Below are 21800 nucleotides of genomic sequence, written 5' to 3' on the forward strand. Positions count from 1 at the left end.
GAAGATGCTCCAGTCCCCTGATCATCTTGGTGGCCCTGTGCTGGATTCTCTCCAGTAGTTCCTTGTCCCTCTTGAGCTGGGGAGCCCAGAACATCGGACTCCAGATGAAGCCTCACCAGGGCAGAGTAGAGGAGGAACAGAACCTCCCCTGATCTGCTGGCCACATATAAAATAAAGAGGAAGGAGGTTAAGCAGGTAACCATCTTTTGTGCAGGAACTGACTGCATTTTTCTATGCATGGGATGCGGTGAGTGACTGCCTTTGCATCACTAGTTTTGGTTTCTTTCTCTCTTCTTCTACTTCTCCTTTACTTATTAAACAATTTTTCTCTCAAGCCACAAATGTTCTTGCTTTTACTCTTCCTTTCCTCTTTCCCCACCCCATTGAGGTTAAAACACAGTGACATAAAAAGCTGTAGTACAAGAAAGAAGAGACAGTTTTCATGTCAGCCTTGCCATACACAGTTTAAAAAACAAAAGACAATCACATATTTTGTACAAATAGTAAAGACAAGGTACACATACTTCTGAAAAGTAAAACGATTTTTAAATGTTTTTAAATACTCAGATTATTAGTTTCATTATTTTTAGCTATCATACCTGTAAAATAAGCATGTCCTGACGCAGGTCATCTCCATGTTTGAAGATTATGCCTATGGTTTCATTTGATAGAGCTGTTGGATCCGCACATTTAAACTCAAGCCAGAGGGGCTTCTTCTTAGAGGCCATTACTTTACATTTTTCTATCTGTGAAAGACACATTTATTGCTAGCCATTTTACTCTTCAACACAACTAACCTTTTTACACATCAGCTAGAGTGGTCTACCAACTTCCAATCATACCACAAGAAACACACTGAGAGCACATGTAAGGAATGATATTCCATTGCCAGATAAAGCCTCACTGAAACTGCACAACTTTTAACGCTGTCCATGATAAAACAAAACTCATGTCTCAAATCTGAAACTGCATTTAGCTTGTAAATCTACTTTAGACAGAAAAAAAATCCCCTTTTAAACTGAGAATAAGAGATTCTGACAAAACTGGCAAATAATGGACCCTCACAACAGCACTCTGAAAGGTGCTTTGCAAAACTGGAAGGTAATCATTGTCCAATGCAATTTACCACATCATCCACCCTTGTGACCCCTCAAAACATCAGTTATTCCAGATTGCTTGATTCAATCCTCTTAGCAAATTGTTTAAATTCATGGGGAAAATGACATTTGTGAAACTAATTTACATAATGATTCAAGAAATAAGAAAATAAATTCCCTGTTTAGTTGTATTACATTTTTAATCTTGAGGAATTCAGCACTCAAACTACTGAAATTGCCTAATTAATTTTTTTTCTCAATTAATGAAGTTGTATGTAATGCTCTCTATTCTGATATTCCTGGTGCATTTCTGTGTACAATGAAGCTATCTAAAATAATAAAAGCAATTACACATGAGTGAGAGCTGACAGAATTATGACATCAGAGTATTTTGAAATATTCATGTTTCATAGATTGTGGTTCTGAGCTTGCAGTTTAAAACAAAAGAGTTTTGACCATTCTTTTGTTTAAAATGGGAAAAAGATGTTAAATCTTTGAACTTATTAGAAACACTGATTTTGTTTCTAATACTTTGTTCAAATTAGTCAAATTTCAGGGTCTGAAGATTAGGGCAAAGTATCATTTTCTAGAATGAAGATGAAATGAAAGCTTATCAATATAGTCTGTTATATCAAATATTTTTCTTCACATAGTTTGAGGGAAAAAAAGGCTCTAACTCATCTACTTTTGGACATAGCTAACTTCCATTGTAAATCTATTGCCTCCTTCATTGAGGAAGGTCCTGGTAGGGCTGCATACTTCTAAGTGAAGGGAAAAGAGAAGATCCAGAAAGACCTATTTTGAAATCCACTTTTTTGTCATACAGTTGGTATGTTTTGTACACAGAAGACTGAAGATAGATAAATCCAATCAAGAAAATAATACTTAAGAAGCCCTTAATTCTGTTTTTCTGAGTAAACAATGTGTAAATTGACTTCTGTACTGACAGTGCCTCGCTGTGCTCAACTGGGAGGTGTTTAACTCCCTCAGCTTGAAGACAGACTACCTTAAATCCTGCCTATCAAGGTACAGGTTTATTTAACAGAAACCTAGACAGAGCTAGACAACTGGTATCAGTTACCCAAGTGAGTACCCTACTACTCAGCAGCTCCTTAGTTTGGATGGTTTGTCTGTCCTTAGTTACGACAAAAAACCAAAGACTTTTTTTTTTGTAGGCTCCTTGCTGCACGTAAGTGAATCCAAAGATCTTCCCTGTGCTTCTTTACCCAAACCTCACATTGCATCATCAATGATGAGCCATTTGCCTTTCGCTGTTTATCTTCCCATTTATTCATCTTGTTTTTAATTCTGAATCAACATAAACCACTGCAATCTGACCACAAAACTGGAGGCAGCAAAACAGAAAAACATAAATGTTCTTAACGTTTTTCTAACAAAAAAATTTAATATATTTTCTAACAATGGCAACAAAAGCAACACAGAGATACTGAAAAATCAGAATTTGCTATGGTAGATGTTTTTGTTAGTAAGATGAAAGTCTGGACCTGAACCTTTATATGAATCAGAGGAAGACAGAGAAGTAACTGGAGGAACAGAAATTGAATATCCCACAGCCCTTGAAGACTATAAAGATATTTAATGAGAAAAAAAAGTCAGTTACCTGGTTAAATCCTGGATTAAACTAATGGAAAAAATAATAGTTGTCATTTAATGATACTGATTTAATGGGTTGTTACATTATTTTAGTGCATAGTGGCATGTCATTACATTTAGAAAAAATGCTAATAGCTTTAGGAACAAAAACTGAGTACATGAAGTGCCATCATATCCAGACAGGAACAAGACCTTTAGACACATTAGCAAAAATTTTAACCAAATGACACATACTTACAAATAGGAGACTTTTTTCCCAAAAATGTACTTACCACTAGGGCTCCTGCTCTTAGCCCAGGATCATAAGGAACTCTGAAACTTTCCGGAAGTTTGTTGCTTTGTAGTTTTTCAAGCTTTTGTCTCAGCTGTGTAATAACTGCAATTACAAGTAAGAAAACAGAACGAAATCAAAAGCTGGAAGGCAAAAAGTTATAGGCAATCAAATTCGTTAAGCATCATGATTTAGCTAGAAATCTCTTCCATTTAGCTACTTTTACAGTGTTTTCCTCAAGGATGTCCTGATTTGCGCAATGGAGAAGGACTCTAACTTGTAGTAATAATGGCCAGGGCTGTTGCAGATATCTAAAGCTAAAGTCTTTCTCCTAAAACTGGTTTCATAGTGCAGTCTTCTTAATCTCACATTCCAGGAAGAAGAAAATTTGCTGTATATTTATATGAACATGAATTTTAATGTTCATATATAAACTGAATATTTTCATTCATACAGCCTCAAAGTTCTGAATCTACCGCTTAGAACAGTCTGCATTATACTATATTTAATGCACTATGTTCGTCTCAGCTAGCCTGTTAGTTGCATAATACAGTGGATATTATTACACTTCATTAGGACAAAGACCTGAACACTGTTCTAAAATAAAGTGCAGCACAGTAGAGGCTTCATATATATTTTCAAGTAATTTTGGAGATAGAAAATAAAGAGAAAACCAATGAGAAAGCTAGAAGTGGATCTCGATACATAACACACACAATCATAAAATCATACAACTGTAGAATGGCGTGGGTTGGAAGGGATCTTTAAAGGACATCTCATTCAATCCCCCTGCAATGAGCAGGACATCTTCAACTAGATGAGACTAGAGCCCCCTCCAACCTGACCTTGAATTTTCTTCCTGAAACCTAATCTGCCCTCTTTAAAACCATTGCCCCTTGTCCTACTAAAATGTCTGTCCCATTTTTCTTATAAACCACCTTGAAGTACTGGAAGGCCACAATAATGTCTCTCTGGAGCCTCCTCCTCTCCGAGTTATAACATCCCAACTCTCTCAGCCTTTCCTCATAGGAAAGGTGTTCCATCCCACTGATCATTTTTGTGGCCTCCGCTGGACCTGCTCCAACAGGTCTGTGTCCTTCCTGTCCTGAGGTCTCTAGAGCTGGAGGCAGTACTCCAGGATGGGGACTTGCCAGATCTGAGTACGGCGGCAGAACCACCTCCCTGCACCTGCTGGCCACACCGCTTGTGAGGGAGCCCAGGACATGGAGGGTTTTGTGGGCTGCAAGTGCACACTGCAGGCTCATGTTCAGAAAACAAAGACATTTCAAAAGTTGGCATCAAATTAAGAAAGTCAAGCCAAAATATTTACCTGAGAACTCACAGAATATAAATGTCGCAATTACCCTAAAGGCTTTTAGAAAAGAACTACCTAGCAGTGCCAAGTGACCAATGTGCTATCTCCTCTGGTAAAAAATAAGTAAGTTTGATAGAAAGACACATGAGATAATGTAATGACATATGTAATATAAAGTGAACTTTATAATTATAGACTCCTTTCAAAAACCAAACCAAAATAAAGGAAACTCCCCCTAGGCTGCAGTAACCCAGGTCACAAAACAGCTTTCTAAAATGTAACTGCTCATTTCCTTGACAAATCTAGCTTGATTTCAGTAAGTCTCCTTATTTTAACGTAAACTAACTTGAAAATTACATGCCAATCAATTGAAGCTAGTAAAGATTAGGAATTAACTGATTTTACAATGTAAGCGAAGATGCTTACTAAAACAATTTAAAGTTGATCTGGCTTAAGAACAAAGTGTTAGACATTTTAAGAGAAGAAACAGCTGCATAGACACATTCTTGGGAGATAGATCACATAATGGAGCAGTGATGAAAGCAGATAATCCCATGCAAGCTTTAATATTAGGATCTGAAGAATTTGTTTATTTATTACTACTCCGTTCAAATATAAGCAAAGAGATTACATGAACAGTGAAAGAAACAGTTTGACAGTATGATTGCTACTGGACTAGTATGGATCTAACAGGAAGGAATTTATCCTTTAAAAAATCCACAAATACTGGAGGAAGAAAAATAGATACAAGAATTAGATGAGGCTGCATGACAGAACGAAATGAAACAGCCCAAAATCTTCAGACTGAAAAAAATAAGCAATTATGAATATTAGGAATGATGGGGCAAAAAAGAAGCAATAAACTAAAAAAGAAATTTTAGGATACAGATTTTTTTAAGAGGTAATAAGTAGAGGGTGCCTGTAGGGAAAAAAACATATCCTCATAATCTGAGAATAAATTACATTAGATAGAACATTAGTGGAATACTCCATGATTTCAGGAAGCCTTATTCAGTGAAAATGTCAATTATATAAGTCATCTTTCAATGTTCTGCTGTACATTACATACAAAGATTCTTTAACTTCAAAACCTGGTGGGTGTTAATGTGATTGCTTTGAAACTTTTCTTCTTTGCCCACATATATTCAAAGATAATGTATTATGGGAATCACTGCTGTTTCAGACATGTGCATCTGCAAGGCTGTAACGGGATTCTAACCAAATATTATTGAGATTATAGAGCATTTTAAGATAAATTTTAGAAAGTTCCTTAGAAAGAATATTTTATATGAGAGTTCAGCAAATCCCCTAACTCTCACTACATGGTATGTAACTGATATTACATTATATATTGAAGAATATTTCTTTCAGATTTCATTGGAACACCACCACAGACATTTCTGTGTAATTCCAGTGGAAAGGCTTTCTGAAGCAATGACTTCCTGGCCTGGAACAACCAGGCTGAATGTACAGGAAGAACTGGCCCCTCTGAGCTTTTAGAATTGGAACATTGTCATATGTCTTCTCGCATTCGCTCCCAACACCAAGCAACTAACAGGAATGATGACAAATAAGCTTTTAAGGAAGCTGGGGGGAAAAAAAAAAAAGTAAAGGCAGGCAAAGCCCAGAGGTAAACAGGCATTGCACAACCCTACTGTGGCTTCTAAAGCAGTGCTTACAAGAACCAGAGATAACAATACCACATCTGTGTCTCACAGGACTCCAGTACATCACAAAACCCCAAAGATGTGTTCTGTATATTCACTGCTGATCCATCAGCTACTTTTGTGGCATAGCAGAGGCTATACTGGACTCCACCCTGGTCTTCCTGCCAAGAGTCTTTCAGTGACTGCTCAGGGTAAGGCTGTGTTTCTTGGCAACTGTAATTTTTTTCTCCTTATTTCCAGTTGTGTCCTGGGTTCTTTCTTTCTTCAGTGCTGGCATTCAGCTAAGAGTTATGTATGAGAACTTAGCTGTTTCCCAGTTGCATGGCATGAGGTTCAAGAAGACAAGCCAAAGCATTGGAAAGTACTGGGTGTCTGTAACATTGGTATTCTTCCCTTTTAGGATGGAATGAGTAAGCAAATGTATTATTCATTCAATCACTATTAACTTACACTGGTATTTTAAAAGTAGGAATAACAATGCCCTTTGACAATAATTCATCCATGAACAATTTGCTGCCCAGATTTTCACAATCAAAAAGAAAAAACAATATTATTATAAAGAAATGCCTGTTGGCAAATACCTTGAGAAGTGACATCATACTTTTCTGCAGAAACTGATTTTATCTCCATTGTGACTTTATGCAATGATTCAATTACTTGAACCTGCTTCATGAAGTCATGTAGCATTGCTTTTCCACAGCCCCTAAGATAGGCTTCTAGGATGACTGCAAACCTCTGTTGGTAATGCATAGACTGGGCAATCTCGCTTCTTAAGAACCAAAACAAGAAGTGACCGATTCTTTTGTTCTAGAGGTAAACAAAAATACTACAATCAGCATGCATGTCTTAACAAAGGGTTTTAACAATGCCAGGAACCATAGTTGGCTGTACTTTGAAGTACTTACTCTCAAACCACGTTTTAGCAGAAATCTGGCCAATGCACTGTCATGATATGGCTCGAATTTCACAGCCTGAGTAACATAAACATAGAAGGCACCTTAGTAAGGTATTTGAGAACCCACTGCACTTAGATTTCACTAACAACATTTAGAGAACACACTGTTGCAGAAGCAGAAAATGTGTAACAAAACAGGCCTTCGAGGAAACAAAGTTGAAAAAAAAAACCCAAAGCAAGGCTTCCCTTTGTTTGATTCAAGAAGCACTTCTTTGTAACTTCTTTGGTCTTTTCAGATATATTCTTAATGCAACAAATAAAACGAGGCAGGGATTAGCGACACTGAGCACACCAAGGCACAAAGGCACGAAGGCACGTGAGCAAAACAACATCATTCTAAAGCAATGGCAAAAACCAGCGAGATCAGAAAACAGTCCGCAGTCTCATTGATGCTGAGAAAGCTTGAAAATATTCTTGCCAAGTGAAATCACGTGTTTGTAATAATTCTTCAGTAAAAACGTTCAGTAACAAAGCATTGGTTTTTCTGACAATATCTGCCACTTTGCCACTGGGGCATCAGTGTTACCGCTGGGTTCCCCACCAAGCATAGGATACAGGAGCAGCTTTGCAGAGTACCTAATCTGGCTTTTAGCCCCTAAATCAATGTCAAAATAGAATAAAGTCCCTGATACATATCCTATATTAATGGAGTATAATTGAGACGAAGACTTTGCCAGAGTTTTAATGATTATGTGAGCACAGATGTATTTTTTCTCCTCCAACAGTCACTTTCCTCCACCCAAGCCCACAGATACTTTCAAGCTAATGCCAAAAAAAGGTAGAAACAAGAAAGTCAACAACTTTTTTTGAAATGTCAGAATGGAAATTTTTTTGCTGTTCTCCTCCCCTCCCATCCCAATAACCAAGTGAATTGGTCTATCCAAAAATCATCACGCTTCCAGGTACTGGGCTGTGCCACAGAACTTGTCCATGATCAAGGCTTTTTTCCAGCAGCTTCTTTCCTGTTGCTCAAGGGATTCAAGTTTATAGAAGACTAATAGCAGAATAAAGGTATTCATATCTATCCCATGACAAGAAAAGAGAAACAAGAAACACACAATCTCTGGAACGGAGTCTTAAAATCGCTGTCATGGACTGAGGGGGTTGGTCAATGGCTTCAGGTCCTGGAAATGGAGCACCAGGAAGAGACACTTCAGGAGATTAAAGGAAAACAAAAGGATGTGCTGAGTTGGGTGCGTGTAGTCTGCTCAGCTTTCAGAGCCACGAAGTATGCAAACCTCGAGCAATAGTTATTCAACAGAATATAATGGCTCTTTCAAGATTGCTCTGGTCTGCAGCTTGCAAAAAAGCAACCAAGCAAGCCATGAGTAGAGGTCCACTACATTCATCAAACAAATCACTAAGGTTTATAAATTCTTAAAAGTGCTGTGGCACACAGCAGTATTTTTTGTTATTAAAATATCAACACTATTCCTGAATGTAAATTATCCTGTGAGTTTATTCAACAGAAAAAAAAAAAAGAAAACCAAACCCCAAGCTTTTTCAACCTGCTAGAATAAAATAACTTATAAAAATACTACAAAGATTTTTCTTTCCAGCTAAGAGACAGACATGAAAGCCAAGCACCAAACCTGCCCTTCTACAACACCATAATTCTACAAGAACTCTCTTGACTGTCTCTGTGATACCACTTTATTTCCCCAAGCAATATCATCTTATTTAGGAAAGATAATGAGAACTCACTAACATTAAATTGATTTTGAAATGTATACATCCTTTTACTTTGTGTATGATATTATAAGGTATGAAGGGTTTAAAATAAAAATTAACTTTCACTGCAGTAAGGTACCTAAAAGCAGTAATTATTACATAAATTCAAATGGATTTGCTTACAGGTCCAAGAAAGCCTATTAAAAATGACATTCTGGTATATACTTTGCTGAACATTCTCAGTGTGTAACCCTGAAAAACAATTTAAGAATGAAATACAGCCAAAAAACTGGCCATTGCTTCAAAACAAAACCTTCATATATTAAGGCTGCAAACATATTTTACATTAAGGAATATCAGAAAAATATAGTGTAAGCACCCCTATTATGCTTAGAAATAATAATTTTAAACCATGAATCCCATTTTTCTTTTTTCTTCACAAAGACAAATATCAACACCTGAATAGCAACAATAAAAGTCATTAAAAAACATCTGCTGGCACTTCATCAGGTCCCTGCACATACCTTTGCCTTGTCAATTCAGCAGAAGAGCTTTACTCATTGCCATATACAAGCCATAGAGTCATTGGTGTTTGTTTCACAATAGATTTTGTTGTATTTTAACTATCCTATCTGTGTTTTATCGACTGCACAGAAAACAACAGACCTTTATAGGAAGTTCAATAGGTTTCTTTATGGCATGGCTGCTTCTGTTTAGGATAAACCTGGAGGGAAATAAAAGGTTTGTTTGACTTCTAACTCTACTGGGAGGTGAAATGGGAATATCCTGTGCACAGTGAAATAAGTCATAAAGCTTTCATGAAGGCATGCATGTGAAAAGTAATGACTGTTTGCAGAAGAGACATCTCGGAGGTGTCCATGAGAACAGAGGAATGGCTGACATCCATTCTCTGAAAATCATGGATTTTCAAATGCACTGTGATACCAATACCTTGCTGCAGGATGCTAACCAAGGAGGAAAATGGATGTAGGAGAGAGGTAAAAGTTGGGTTCTGGTATTTTTTTCCTTTTGGGGATGTAGATCTTTCACTTTCTTATTATATCCTTTACTAGAAATGACATAGTGAAGTTAAACTACTATGATTTCATGCCACAGTAGTTTAATTTACTGTTAGAGAGATTTACTCTTTTTAAAAGGCTCCAGATTTGTACTTCCTGAAAAGAAGTAATTTCAAAAAACAAATGGAAAAAACCCAGTATTTCCCCCATTCTCTTTGGTACTTTGATATCAGCCAATCACCATCCCAAATGCCTAATTTGGATACAAAAGCAAATAAAATTGCTGAGCCACACGTAGACAGCAAAAGCTCACAAGCCAAGCATATATATAGCAGCAGCTACGTGGGAGGCCCAATGAGGTAACCGTAGTGACTCCTGTGGTTAATGCAGAAGTGCATAAATTCTGCCTGGGGAGCCTAATTTTCAGACGAGCAAAGACAAGGCTAAAAGGCTTTGTTTAAAGCACTACTGATGCACAGCAAAATCTGAAATACTAATTTCAGTTTCCTGGGAACCTGAACCCACGGGAATTAAAAGCCCCATCCTGCATCTTCCTTGGTTGCTGTAGTTCTTTTTAATTTTATTTTACTTTTAAATTTTGAATGCCAATTTTGTCCTCCGAGTTGTTGAAAACACGATTTCCTGCTCTGCAGCGCAGCAGCCTTTCCGCACCAGCCAGAGTCCCGTGGAGTGTGGGAAGCGCGTGGAGCCATCGCGCTGCAGGGAGGAGGTGGCTGCTGGGAAGGACCATGGGATCCCCCCACCTGGGCTCAGCCACTGCCCTGCTCCAGCACCGCCTTGGTAAAAAGTAACCCAACCCATTCACTTGTGTAACTGACACAAACCTTCCGACGTTTCAGCTGCCACATCCGCACACAAAGTGCTTCAAATCGATACAGGGCTGACTCATTGCCATTAAAACCATGATTTTTTCACCCAACTTCACAGAATTAATCAATCTCATTATGGAGTCCCAGCAAGCCTCTATTAACTTTCACAATTTTTTGGAAAAGACCTTTAAGATCAAGTCTAACCATTAACCTCACACTGCCAAGCCCACCATTAATCCATGTCCCTCAGCACCTCATCTACATGGCTTTCAAAATTCTCCAAGGATGGTGACTCCACCAGCTCCCTGGGCAGCCCGTGCCAGTGTCTAACAACTCTCTCAGTGAAAAAGTTCTTCCCAATAGCCAATCTAAATCTCCCCTGGCACAACTTCTGCCTATTTCCTCTTGTCCTATCACCTTTTACTTGGGAGAAGAGGCTGACCTCCTCCTCTCTACAACCCCCTTTCAAGCAATTGTAGAGAGTGATCATGTCTTCTCTCAGCCTCCTCCAGACTAAACATCTTCAGTTCCCTCAGTCACTTCTCACCAGACGTGTGCTCCAGACCCTTCACTGGCTTCATTGCCTGTCTATGACATGCTTCAGCATCTCAATGTCCCTCTTGTAGTGAGGGGCCCAAAAGTGAATACAGTATTTGACATGCAGCCTCACCAGTGTCAAGTACAGGGGAATATTCACCTTCCTGACCCTGCTGGCCTTCCTGTTTCTAATACAAGCCAGAATGTCATTGGTCTTCTTGGCCAATGAAGTCTCTAGACAAATTTGGACTTCTTAACAATACAAGACTGATTCAATCCAAGATTATTCTCCTTGCCCATGTGAACGTGTGCCTTTACTTCCTGTCTACACTGTTTCTAAACTATTGGCACAGCCGGTCAACAATTCTTCAGTACTGTGTGATTCAGACCTGTTACAAACAGGATTAGACAGCACAGTTAGGATTTGCTCTATCATAGCTGTGCTAGTGTTCACAATTTCCAGAAAAACGCACCATTGTAAATACAAAATGCAAATCATAAGACACAAGGCAACAATAACACAAAAGTAACAAAGGCAAAAGGTGTTAGGGCTTAATTTGGTTACTACCACTGCTTTGACTAAACACTGAAGATTTCAAAACCAGGAATTACTATCTAAACTTACTAAGATGGGAATGATGATGGGGTAATGCAAATATTCCCGGAAGGCTGAGTTCAAGAATGCAAATACCTCTTACCTGAACAAGCTGTAAAAGGTAATGAAGAACATCATCGTCTTCTAAACTTTCCAGTTTTTGAACTGCCATTGCTCGGACATTTTCATCTGAAAAGTTACAGTCCAGAAGCTGCATTGTGAGTCCAACATCTAAAGTGCTTTGATCCCAAACCTCCTTTTTAGCTAGTAACTGGTACGTTTTGGCCACTATTTCCTGTTGTCCCCATTTCACAGAGCTAAGTAGCTTTGGATACGCCTTGGGGTGCTTTATGCTTTCATATCTAAAGTGCCACAACAGTTCTTTGTCTTCAGGAGAAAGTGGATTAAGTGGGTCAGTTGCTATGATCTCTTCAAGTTGCTTGCGAAGCTGGTTGGGCATTTCAGCTCGTGTTCTATCCCCTTGGGAGTCTGATGTGATCCTGTGCTTGGGCAAAGCAATCGGGTGACAATACTTGTCCAGCACAATGGAGATAGCCATTGAGTTTTCTTTATCTGGGTTAGTTGCTGATGTGAGTTTGTCTGCATTGATACTTCCTTGTTCTTCCCCCTTGCCTGGAATTTTCCACATGTGGAGCACATACTCTCCACTTCGTAACAGGAAACGGTGGTCTATCAATAAAAGATTGACATAATAGAGAAGCTGAGTTTTGCATTTTGAATCAGAGTTGGGGGATTCAAGCGACTGAAGGTTTGTCTTTGTGGAGAGTCCCTGTGCTTTGCCGCAGTATATCTGAAGATTCAGGAGTGCTCCTTTAGGTAAATCCTTGATTTTGATATCAAACTCCAGCCAAATATTCCACAGAACTTCCTCAGTAAAAGGCTTTGATGAAGTCCTCCTCTGTGATAGAAGCTGTTGCCCGTGTTGAATGTTAGCCTCCACAAATACAGTAAGGTCAGTATTTCTTGGTAAAGTTGGGATATCAATGCCAATTATTTTCACTCTAAATTTCCTATTACAATCCCACAAAGAGATAGTGAAGACTCTCTCATGATCTTTTCCATCTATTGTCAATTGTTCATGATACCCTGTAACTCCTGTACAGTCATCCACCAAGGGCCACTCTTCCTTCTGAACCTCATCCTCATTTGGGTCAGGGGGAGTGTCTAAGACAAGGTGGATTTCTTCCCCATTCTTAAGGCATTGTCTTATCCAGTGAAAATCTTTGATTGGTGTCTCTCCAGTAATGTACTCATCTCTGCCACAGATCCTGAGAACAAAATCTAGTTCACTATGATCTTCAGGAATGTCCATCAGAGACTTTTTCTTTGCCATTTTTGTGAAAAAGCTGTGGAGAATCGTATCTGGCGTGTCATCGATGGACACTTTAATTTTTTGGCTCGTTGTTCCTCTATGTATGATTATGAAAATATTATTATTAGTGATCTTTTTAAATAAATACTCTGGGAGTGGTTTAGATGTAGTCCATGGGTGCATGGCATACAATTTAGGATCTCTACAGGCCACCTCTATCATTCGTGGAGTGACTAATCTACGCCGGGTAAACTCTAGCTCATCGTCATGCACATTGCTCACATCAGTGACATCATAACCAATTAAATTGTTAAGCTGCCGCTGAAACTCCTGAACTTCTTCCGATGGTTTTTGTTTCTGGACAACATAGATCTTGCCTACCTTTTTCTGCAACACTTTCCAGTAGAGTATGCAGTCCAATGTCTGTAATACTTGATGTTTATCGTAAATTTCATACCACTGCCCTTTCTTCTGATACTGTAGAATAAACTGATCTGGGGTGAATGTATGGTAGAAGTCTGTGGTTTGACTCATCTCTATTGCACGCATCCAAATCTGTGCTTTCATTTGCTCAACTGTACAGTTGCCTGCTATTTCGAGCAAGATCATTTCCGGTACTTTAGTGTGTTTATTGCTTGTAGGTAAAACAAACTCAATAGATATCAGTTCCATTGATGACAAATTACTTGATGTACAGTGGGGTTTCATTCTCCTTCTCCTTCGTTTGTTTTCCTCTCTCATAACAACAGGCTGTTCATAATCTCCCAACTCCATGCCAGAAGAAATCTAGCAAAACATAAAAACATTTGATTACTTTCTCATTTACTTTTTTCTTTACTCTTATTTTGAAACTTTTAAGAATTGAAATCATAGGCCAGACATAATCCTGCTAAGTATACATTTTTTGTATTTCCCCTTCCCCTTCATTTCTGGTCATAAATACTTGACTTACATAAAACACCTCAGACACCATCTATTCAATTCAAAATCAAATACAGGAGAAAAAAAATCAACAAGCCAACAATTAAATAATTAAAACCGAGCTTTTAAACAGCCTTCCCAGATTTCACTGAGGATAAACAGTCTGACTATACTGACTTGTTCATGCTTCTATTTGATCAAGCACTGATTATTCTGCTGCCTCATCTGTTTTGATCCTGTTAACATTAACATAAGAGGATTTTCATAGAAATCCAAAGACGTGCTACTGTGTATGAGTAGAACGTGGCCTTGCTGAGTTCCAGGAATGACAGAAAGTAACAAAATCAGGCAATTTATTTGCAGACTGGATGGAGGTAAGCCTCTTCCCATTTTCCTCTGCCTGTCTTTTTAGTGATGAGGGGTAAGAACTTACACAAAAAAAAAAAAAGCCCTTAGGATTCCAAAGTCAGGGACTATTTCTTATACTTAACATGCAACTACATTCAAGTCTAGTATCCTTAGATGTGATTCATTTAAATCAATCAATTCATCAGACTGAAAAGATCCATCCATTTTAAAAGTAAACACTTCCAGTATAAACTACTAGTTTCTTACAGAAGAAAAAAACCTCTTAAGCTGATGCTGATTTATTACCCTATGCATTAAATCACACCTAAAACAACTTCGAACACAAGTAGCCTACCTTATCAGTGTTCAGCAAGCAAAAAATATTGTTGCTCACAGTTAATCTCCACTGAAAAATCACCAAGAGCTTGGAAGAGGGAAGCAGCACTGGCTCAGTGCACTCACACACACTAAGTTACAGACATATATTGAACATCTTTTCTAAACAACTCTTTTATCACATAAAATCTTTCTCTAACTGCTGGAAAAACTACACCCATTGTAACAATGCCTTAGCAGATAAGAAAACAAGAAAGGTTAAACTGAAACAACATAGCATGCTATACAATTTTTCTTGTTAAGTTCCGGAAAGCAACACCCGTAGACACATCACCTCTGAACTGACAAAGCACAAGGAAATATTACCTGCTTGTAAAAGAAAGACTGAATTGCAGAAGACGATTCATTTGTTTAATTTCTGAAGTTCTTATTTTTTTTTTTAAAGGAAGATCATTCACACAAAAAAAATCTTTGTTTAAGCTGTTCTGCTTTTCTTGCTCACCCTCATATCCAGATGCAAAGGAAGTGCTGCGCTTACCAGGAAGGAAGTTTTAACCAAGTTGATTATATATATGATTGCTCATTTTTAAAAAAGTCAGAATGCTTTTCCTGTTACAACAGTAAAAATACACTAACAGTATACCAATTTAATTTTAACACACATGCATAGAAGACATGCTTAAAGCCTTCTAAAAATAGCTACAAGTAATACAGGAATAAATCTGATGAATCCAAATAAAACATTTCAAAAACAATGTATTTTAGAGAGTCTACCTACTTTATAAGATAGTTAAATAAAAATACTTGACAGCTAAATCTGCAATGTTTCCTTATTTTTATTTCTCATGGACTCCCCAATTTAAATTCGTTAGGCTTCTTCAAGTCAATCTCCACACAGGCATCACATGGAGATGGTACCTGCCAAGGACCTTGCATGGTAACCTCGGCTATAGAACTGTCAGGCAATCTGCCTCCTAGTAATTTTAACTCCTCCATTTACAATTACATACATACAGTGAAATCCACAAGAAATGATGACTTAAGATTCTGGAAAAATGTAAACCATGGACTTTCAACCCTAATTCTTGTGGCTAACTACAACCTGAAGAGCTGTTCCTTTACTAAAAATATACCCATGGAAAACGTTTGTATATGTAGGTATGTGTATATATGTACATGTATAAATCAGAAAGGACCGAAAACCCTCTAATTGTATCATTTTTCCTTATGACTTTTTCAGGGAACTACTGACCATTTTGAAGAGTAACAAGCACTACACATAGCAGAATATACCCTACAAAAATTATGACTCTTGAAAAGAAGACAAAAATATGAAACACCTCAAAGGTGGGTTTTAGGTTTTTAACATATGCACACTTCCTATCTTGTAAGACGCCTTCCTTATTGATAGAGGGGAGGGAAAAAAGCTCCCTCTGTATTGGCAAACAAATCTCATAGTCTCTTACCTGCCTCAAATACGCCACTCACAACCTCTGAAGTTAGCACTTTGCCAAGATTAAAAAAGGAAAATACTCTCCACTGTAGCTCTTCTTTCTCAGAGCATGATTGTGCTTAACAGCCAAGATGTTATTTCTCTCAGGAAGTGAGTTTGAAGAAAACACTGTCCCAGCTCCCTCTACCATTTAGAGACAGTATTTGAAATTTCTCAAGGAAGTGAAGTTACCCTGGATATTTTGGTGCTGCTATGACATCTACCCATCTTGGCCAAGAATATTCAATACTTATGCTTTGTGCATGTGTAGCCTGACAGCAACCACCTGTTGTCTCTGCATTTTATGTTGCTTTCCCTTCCTGTCCTCTCAGATGAAAGAACCACTCAGCTGCTGGAAAACTTGAGCACCTGGAGCCTCAATAGCAGTGCCCAGGATGACAGAGCAGAAGGAAGCAGCTAGTTTCATGGCTGAAGGTGTAGGAAAATAAAAAGAGCAATGCTGAAGGGGAAAATGTCTTTTGCAAAACCTATGTTTTGAAACTACCGGACTTTGGAAAGCTTGACTGTGCAATGTCTTTGCAGAGTCTGTATTTCGAAGTGTAACTTCTAAAACATGTAATACAATAATATATTTTTCTCCATTTAAACACAAGCAACTAGCAGTGAGGGGTTTTTCAAGCCAACAGGCTACGTATGTTTTTTGCACATATCTCTCATTCTAAAAGCCATTGTGCTGGCTCTGTGAAGTAAACCTGGACTCATCACAGTTTCATTGGGTTTTGCGAGACCTAAGAAATCATGCTGGTTTAAAATGTCCTCATCTTGCTGTCATGTGATGTGAACTTAAAAGATTAATTTTTCAATCACATATGCACATAAATATTGCATTTCCTGCTAAGCTATTTTAGCACTACTCCATTGATCAAGACCATCAAGAAAGTCAAAAGCAGGATCTCTATCTTGCACAGCAGAGAACCACCCTGAACACTCTTCAGCAAATCATTTGACACTTCCATCCACTTAAAAAGACTGGTAGAGCAATATTGTGAAAGACTCAAATATTCCTCCACAAATTGCATCAGACACAGTACAAAATGTGTGACATTTGTGTAACTGCCCATGCAAAACTATCTCTTCTCCAAGACACATTTGGGCTGTGATGTGCCATGTCTAGTCCAATTTAACCCAGACGTCCAACTCCATCTCCAGTTCAGCTCTAACCCCTTTTCATCAGCTTCAGAAGCCCATTCTTGGACCGATGACTGTCTCTAATCTGTATCTGTAATGACAGATACAAAAGCGTCTCCATTTTTAGGGTAACACCAAATTGCACCTATTTCCTGCTAATCCATGCGTTGGCATGGCAAAACCATATTTCCTCACTTATAAAAAAAATTTCCTAAAACCATTGTCATGCCTAAGCATTACTTACAGTATTAACATTTCCATAAACCTACTGCAACACCACCACAAAAAGTAACTCTTTTTTATTATCAATTCTCATTTAATTTAATTCCAGCCTTACAGTTCCCTGTATTAGGAAAACTCTCCTACTACACAACTCTTCATGGGTTACAATGAAGCAGGAGGTGGGCCTGTAAAAGGTAACTATGAAAAGCAAACAGGCTTCCCTTTGTCTCCAGTCCTACTGTTCAGGTCAGCAAACTAATCATAAAAACAACAACAAAAACATTTGGTGAATTTTCAGCTGGAACAGTTCCTTAATCTGACTCATCGCTTGCAAGAGTAGTAGGGAAGGGGAGGGAATGAAACCAGTGCAGTTTAGAGTAACTGAGACTGAAATATAATTCATGAGTAAAGTTAATGGATTTGACAACACTGGTTGAAAGATGCATTAAAAAGACAATGTGGTATTATCACGAATTACTTCATATATTCTGTTACAAAAAATTCAAGATTATCTGTCAAATGTCCCTGCTTTGTTAGAGTTTTACCAGTTACTTATTCTTCATCAGTTATGCATATTTGTACTAGCTTCTGCTTCTGGTTTAATCTACAATATGAAAACCTTATTTTAAAATTATTCTTTTCACTTTTGCAAAAACAACTTAATCTGCAAGAAAACAGACACTCTGTCAGAGTAAGAATCACCCCATGCACACATTATACAAATATAACAATAATCTATTTACATTCACACTTTAAGCTAAATGAAGAAACTCTCCTATGGCACAACACAAAGTTTTCCAACCAGCATAGTACATTTTCTTGCCAGTATTATGCTGTAGCAGGAGACCACTTTGCATTTGCTGGATAGGAGTACAATACATCTTCCCTACCTCTGTGATGATCCAGTGCTGAACTTTGCAGGCAAGATACAGTACTAACGTGTTACACATACACAGAACAACAAAAACCAAATTGCTCAGTTCTTTTGTCAAATCCTCTAGCAACTAGTAGCTCTCTCAGGAACTAGATCAGTGCGGTTTTTCATTAGCAAGTAAACTTCATGGATAATACACATTTGCAATAAAAAAGTGTACTAATCAGCAGATATAGCTGAACACCTCAGCCAGGAGGTCGCACAGTCCTCTGACTGCTATTACGGCTGCAATGTTTTCAGACACTCCCCCACCTTCACTACAGACTTTTGCATATTTTGGTTTCTACATACGGCAATCTATTTGGGAGTGCTTCTGGAACAAACAGTAACTTCTAGCTGGTTCTAAAAATTTAGTTAATAATTTTGGCAAAGTTCTAGTTAACTGGAGTTATTCAAGTGATGATGGTGATTCTACCTTTAAGCCAACCTTTCAGAGTTTGAAAACAAAGTTTTCAAAGTTTCGAGGTAGCAGCTATGGTTCCTGCAGGGGCACACTTGCAATTTGGATATGGCCTGTCCTTTCCACTTGGGTCCAGTGCTTTGGATACTGATCTTGAGCAACGTGACCAAACCCCCCACCAACAACCAACCCCTGAATGCTCTCAGCTGTTGTTTCAGACAATTTGCAGTGGGGAAAGGTTTCACAGTCTACATATATTAGAGAGACACAAGAGGTTATTACTTGTTGAAAATAGTTATGTATTGTTTAAAATCTGTGTTGAAGCAGAGCTAAGTCACAGATCTTAAAACTAGAGGGAAGAGCTACTACTGCCTAGTGTGATCTTTCACTTTGCAGTTTTATTTCACGTACCAAGAGGTTCCTCAGCAGCTTTTGCAGCACACCTGTAACTCTTGTTTGTGTCAGGACGTGCACCGAGGCCAAGGGCCGCAAGGAGGGAAAGGCCAAACAACGCAGAGGAGCTCAGCCTTCACCCTGCCAACTGCAGTGCTGTCCTCAGTCAGCCACATATGCCGTGCCCGGGAGACGCAACGCGGCGGGGAGCTGCGGCCCCGGGCCGCCTCCCTCACCCAGCCCACCGCCCGCCCTGCCCGCCCGCCGCCCTGAGATGGCGGCCGGGGCCGCGCCACCCGGTAGCGCCCGCGGGGGCAGCGGAAGAGCCACGGTCGCCTGAAGGCAAAGCTCGCCGCGTCCTGCCCGGCGGGGCTGCCGGAGCTGCCGGGGCCGCGGGCGCGCTTGCCGGGCAGGTCTGCTCACTGCCGCCCCGGGCCCCGGCCTGCGCCCCCGCCGCCACCTGCGCGCCCAGGCCTGGGGCAGGGTCCGCCGGCGAATCCCGCCGGCCCCTGAGACGGAGCTACTCACCGCAGCGGCGCGGCCGCGGCCCCGGACAGGTGTTTTCCTCAGCAGGAAGCGGAGCGGGCCGAGGGTCGGAGGGGAGGCTTCATGGCCGGCGGCAGGCAGCTCTGGAGCCACCGCCAATCACACGCCGGGCAAAGAGGGAACCGGCTGTGGGGCTTCCCCGCCCCGCTCGGCCTCGGCCGCGGCCCCCGCCGCTGCGCCCGGGCCGAGCCGCGGCCCGCCGAGCCGGGCGCTGGGGCCAGGACCCTTCCCCCAGTGGGGCGGGGGCCCCAGGACGCGGCCGGCGCTGGGCCGGGGCGCCCGTAGCTATGCGCTGCCCGGCCTCGCCGCCGGGAGGCAGCGGGCGGCTCCGGCCCGCTACGGCCACAGGCGCTCGAGTGGGGTATAGCCACTGTTAGGGTAAAGCACTGCGGCCTTAGCGTGATGTAACCGACAGCACACAGGACCTGTCCTGGTGGCTGCAAAACCTCGGCTTCAGGAGGTGCGCGACGCCCGGGCGCCCGAATACTGGCGTGCCCGGCTGCTGAGTGGCCCTTAGTTTGTCTGATACGTCCTCAAAACTTCCAGGTAATGGCAGTCTGCTCTAGGGCACAGCGGCCTTCTCCTCAGGAAAGATTTTCATGCAGTCTTATTGAATGTCTACTACAGGTTTAGCCTCTTGGTTGTCTTTTTTTTTTTCAGCTACTTCTTGTTTAAAAGTGCCATATTTTTGTTTCCCTACTATTTTCCCATCTCCAGACTGGACAGTCCTGGCTCTCTCCTCCTAGATCATGTTCCTTAGACCTCCTGTGATTCCTGTAGCTTGCCTCCAGACTCTTGCCAAATGGGCCATGTTGTTTTTGGAAGGCACTGCACAAAACTGGACATACTAGTATTCTAGCTAAGGCTTTGCCAAGGCTGCCCACAGCAGGAGGATTAATTCATCAGCCTTATGGTGCCAGGACTCCAAATACAGCTCAGGCATAACCATTCACTTCTAATTCAAACAAACAAACAACTCCTCCTCACCAGTCTTTCCCCGCCCGGCTGCTGGTTGTTTGGCTCTGAACAGAGCTAAGTGTTTGTATCTCTGCTGCTCTTCTTTTTTTTTTTTTTTTTTGGAATGAATAGCGAAACTCCTTCTGTGATTGTGCTGAGACCGTTTTTCACCTTGGTGAAACCAGGTGAGCCCTGTATAACACTGAGCCCACACCCTGGCCCTGAATGCCGTGCTGGCATAAGGTTTACATCCTCAGGGAGTGCTTTACAAGACCATGGACTGCCACGAGGACTATACAAATGAATTTGATATTTCTAGGTGCATGTTATTAACTTCCATAGAAACTCTAAGAGGGAACTAACTAGTATGTTACTTATACAGATGCTCTTATAAACAGTAATTGTCGTTAGAGCAGTGGATTTGACTTAAAAAATCATTTGCATAAAAACACTAAGAATCATAATACCAGCCTGAAGCAGTAACTAATTGAGAAAGTATTGTATAAACATGGAGTTTCAAAATGAATATGTTACACTGAACTGTGGCTGTAAGAAATTATCACTGTGCTGGCCTCACATTCCCCTTTTTACAAAGATGAAAGCAAAGTAAAAACCTTTAACAACCTTCACATGATGTGCCTGCAGCATAAGGGAAATGTAGTGAAGAGTCACCCTGTGCTTGGTTCTCCCTGACATAATGGGCAGTATCAGTCAAAGAAGTTCAGCTTTGCACAGCGTGTGTAGTACTCAACGCTTTAAAAGAGATTAAAAACCCTTATCAAAATAGGAAGCCTTTTTTGCTGTTGTTGGCTGGATCCCCAGATGGATCACTCCAGGATGGCAAGTGTATCCAGTTTGGCAACTAATCCTGTTAAAATCCGTGGACTTTATTTGGGGATGCACAAACATATGGAGATTTTAGCAGCTGAATAAAAATGACTGATATTCTTCGAGACAATTATAGAGGGAATAATTTACAGCCCGAGCAAATGTTTAATCTTGACTTCTGCCAGTACTGTATAAAATATTTTTTAAATAGCTAAAAGTCAATATAATGTTATTTTCAATGAAAGGGTAAATAATTTTATGTATTATGTTTGAGAAAAGGAAGTAAACTGAAAATCTTTGTCTTTTCAGGATTTAGTAAGTTAATAGTAAATTTTTGTAGTTAATCTTCAGCTCCTCTATATACAGCACA

At 39.9% G+C, this 21800-nt stretch overlaps 1 protein-coding gene across 1 annotated transcript in view; it reads right to left on the minus strand.

Moving 5' to 3' along the window:
• Positions 1 to 19859, minus strand: part of PIK3CG (phosphatidylinositol-4,5-bisphosphate 3-kinase catalytic subunit gamma) — a 34468-nt gene extending 14609 nt beyond the window's left edge. The window contains exons 1-6 of the mRNA XM_062018876.1: positions 19628 to 19859; positions 11675 to 13690; positions 6870 to 6935; positions 6546 to 6771; positions 2984 to 3087; positions 600 to 746 (exon numbers count right to left, since the gene is read on the minus strand). Coding sequence (XP_061874860.1) covers positions 600 to 746; positions 2984 to 3087; positions 6546 to 6771; positions 6870 to 6935; positions 11675 to 13678 — 2547 coding nt within the window. The 5' untranslated portion in view covers positions 13679 to 13690; positions 19628 to 19859. The remainder of the gene's footprint in view (positions 1 to 599; positions 747 to 2983; positions 3088 to 6545; positions 6772 to 6869; positions 6936 to 11674; positions 13691 to 19627) is intronic.
• Between the last annotated feature and the right edge of the window lie 1941 nt (positions 19860 to 21800).

Source organism: Colius striatus, chromosome 1 (genome assembly GCF_028858725.1).
Source record: "Colius striatus isolate bColStr4 chromosome 1, bColStr4.1.hap1, whole genome shotgun sequence".
NCBI lineage: Eukaryota > Metazoa > Chordata > Aves > Coliiformes > Coliidae > Colius > Colius striatus.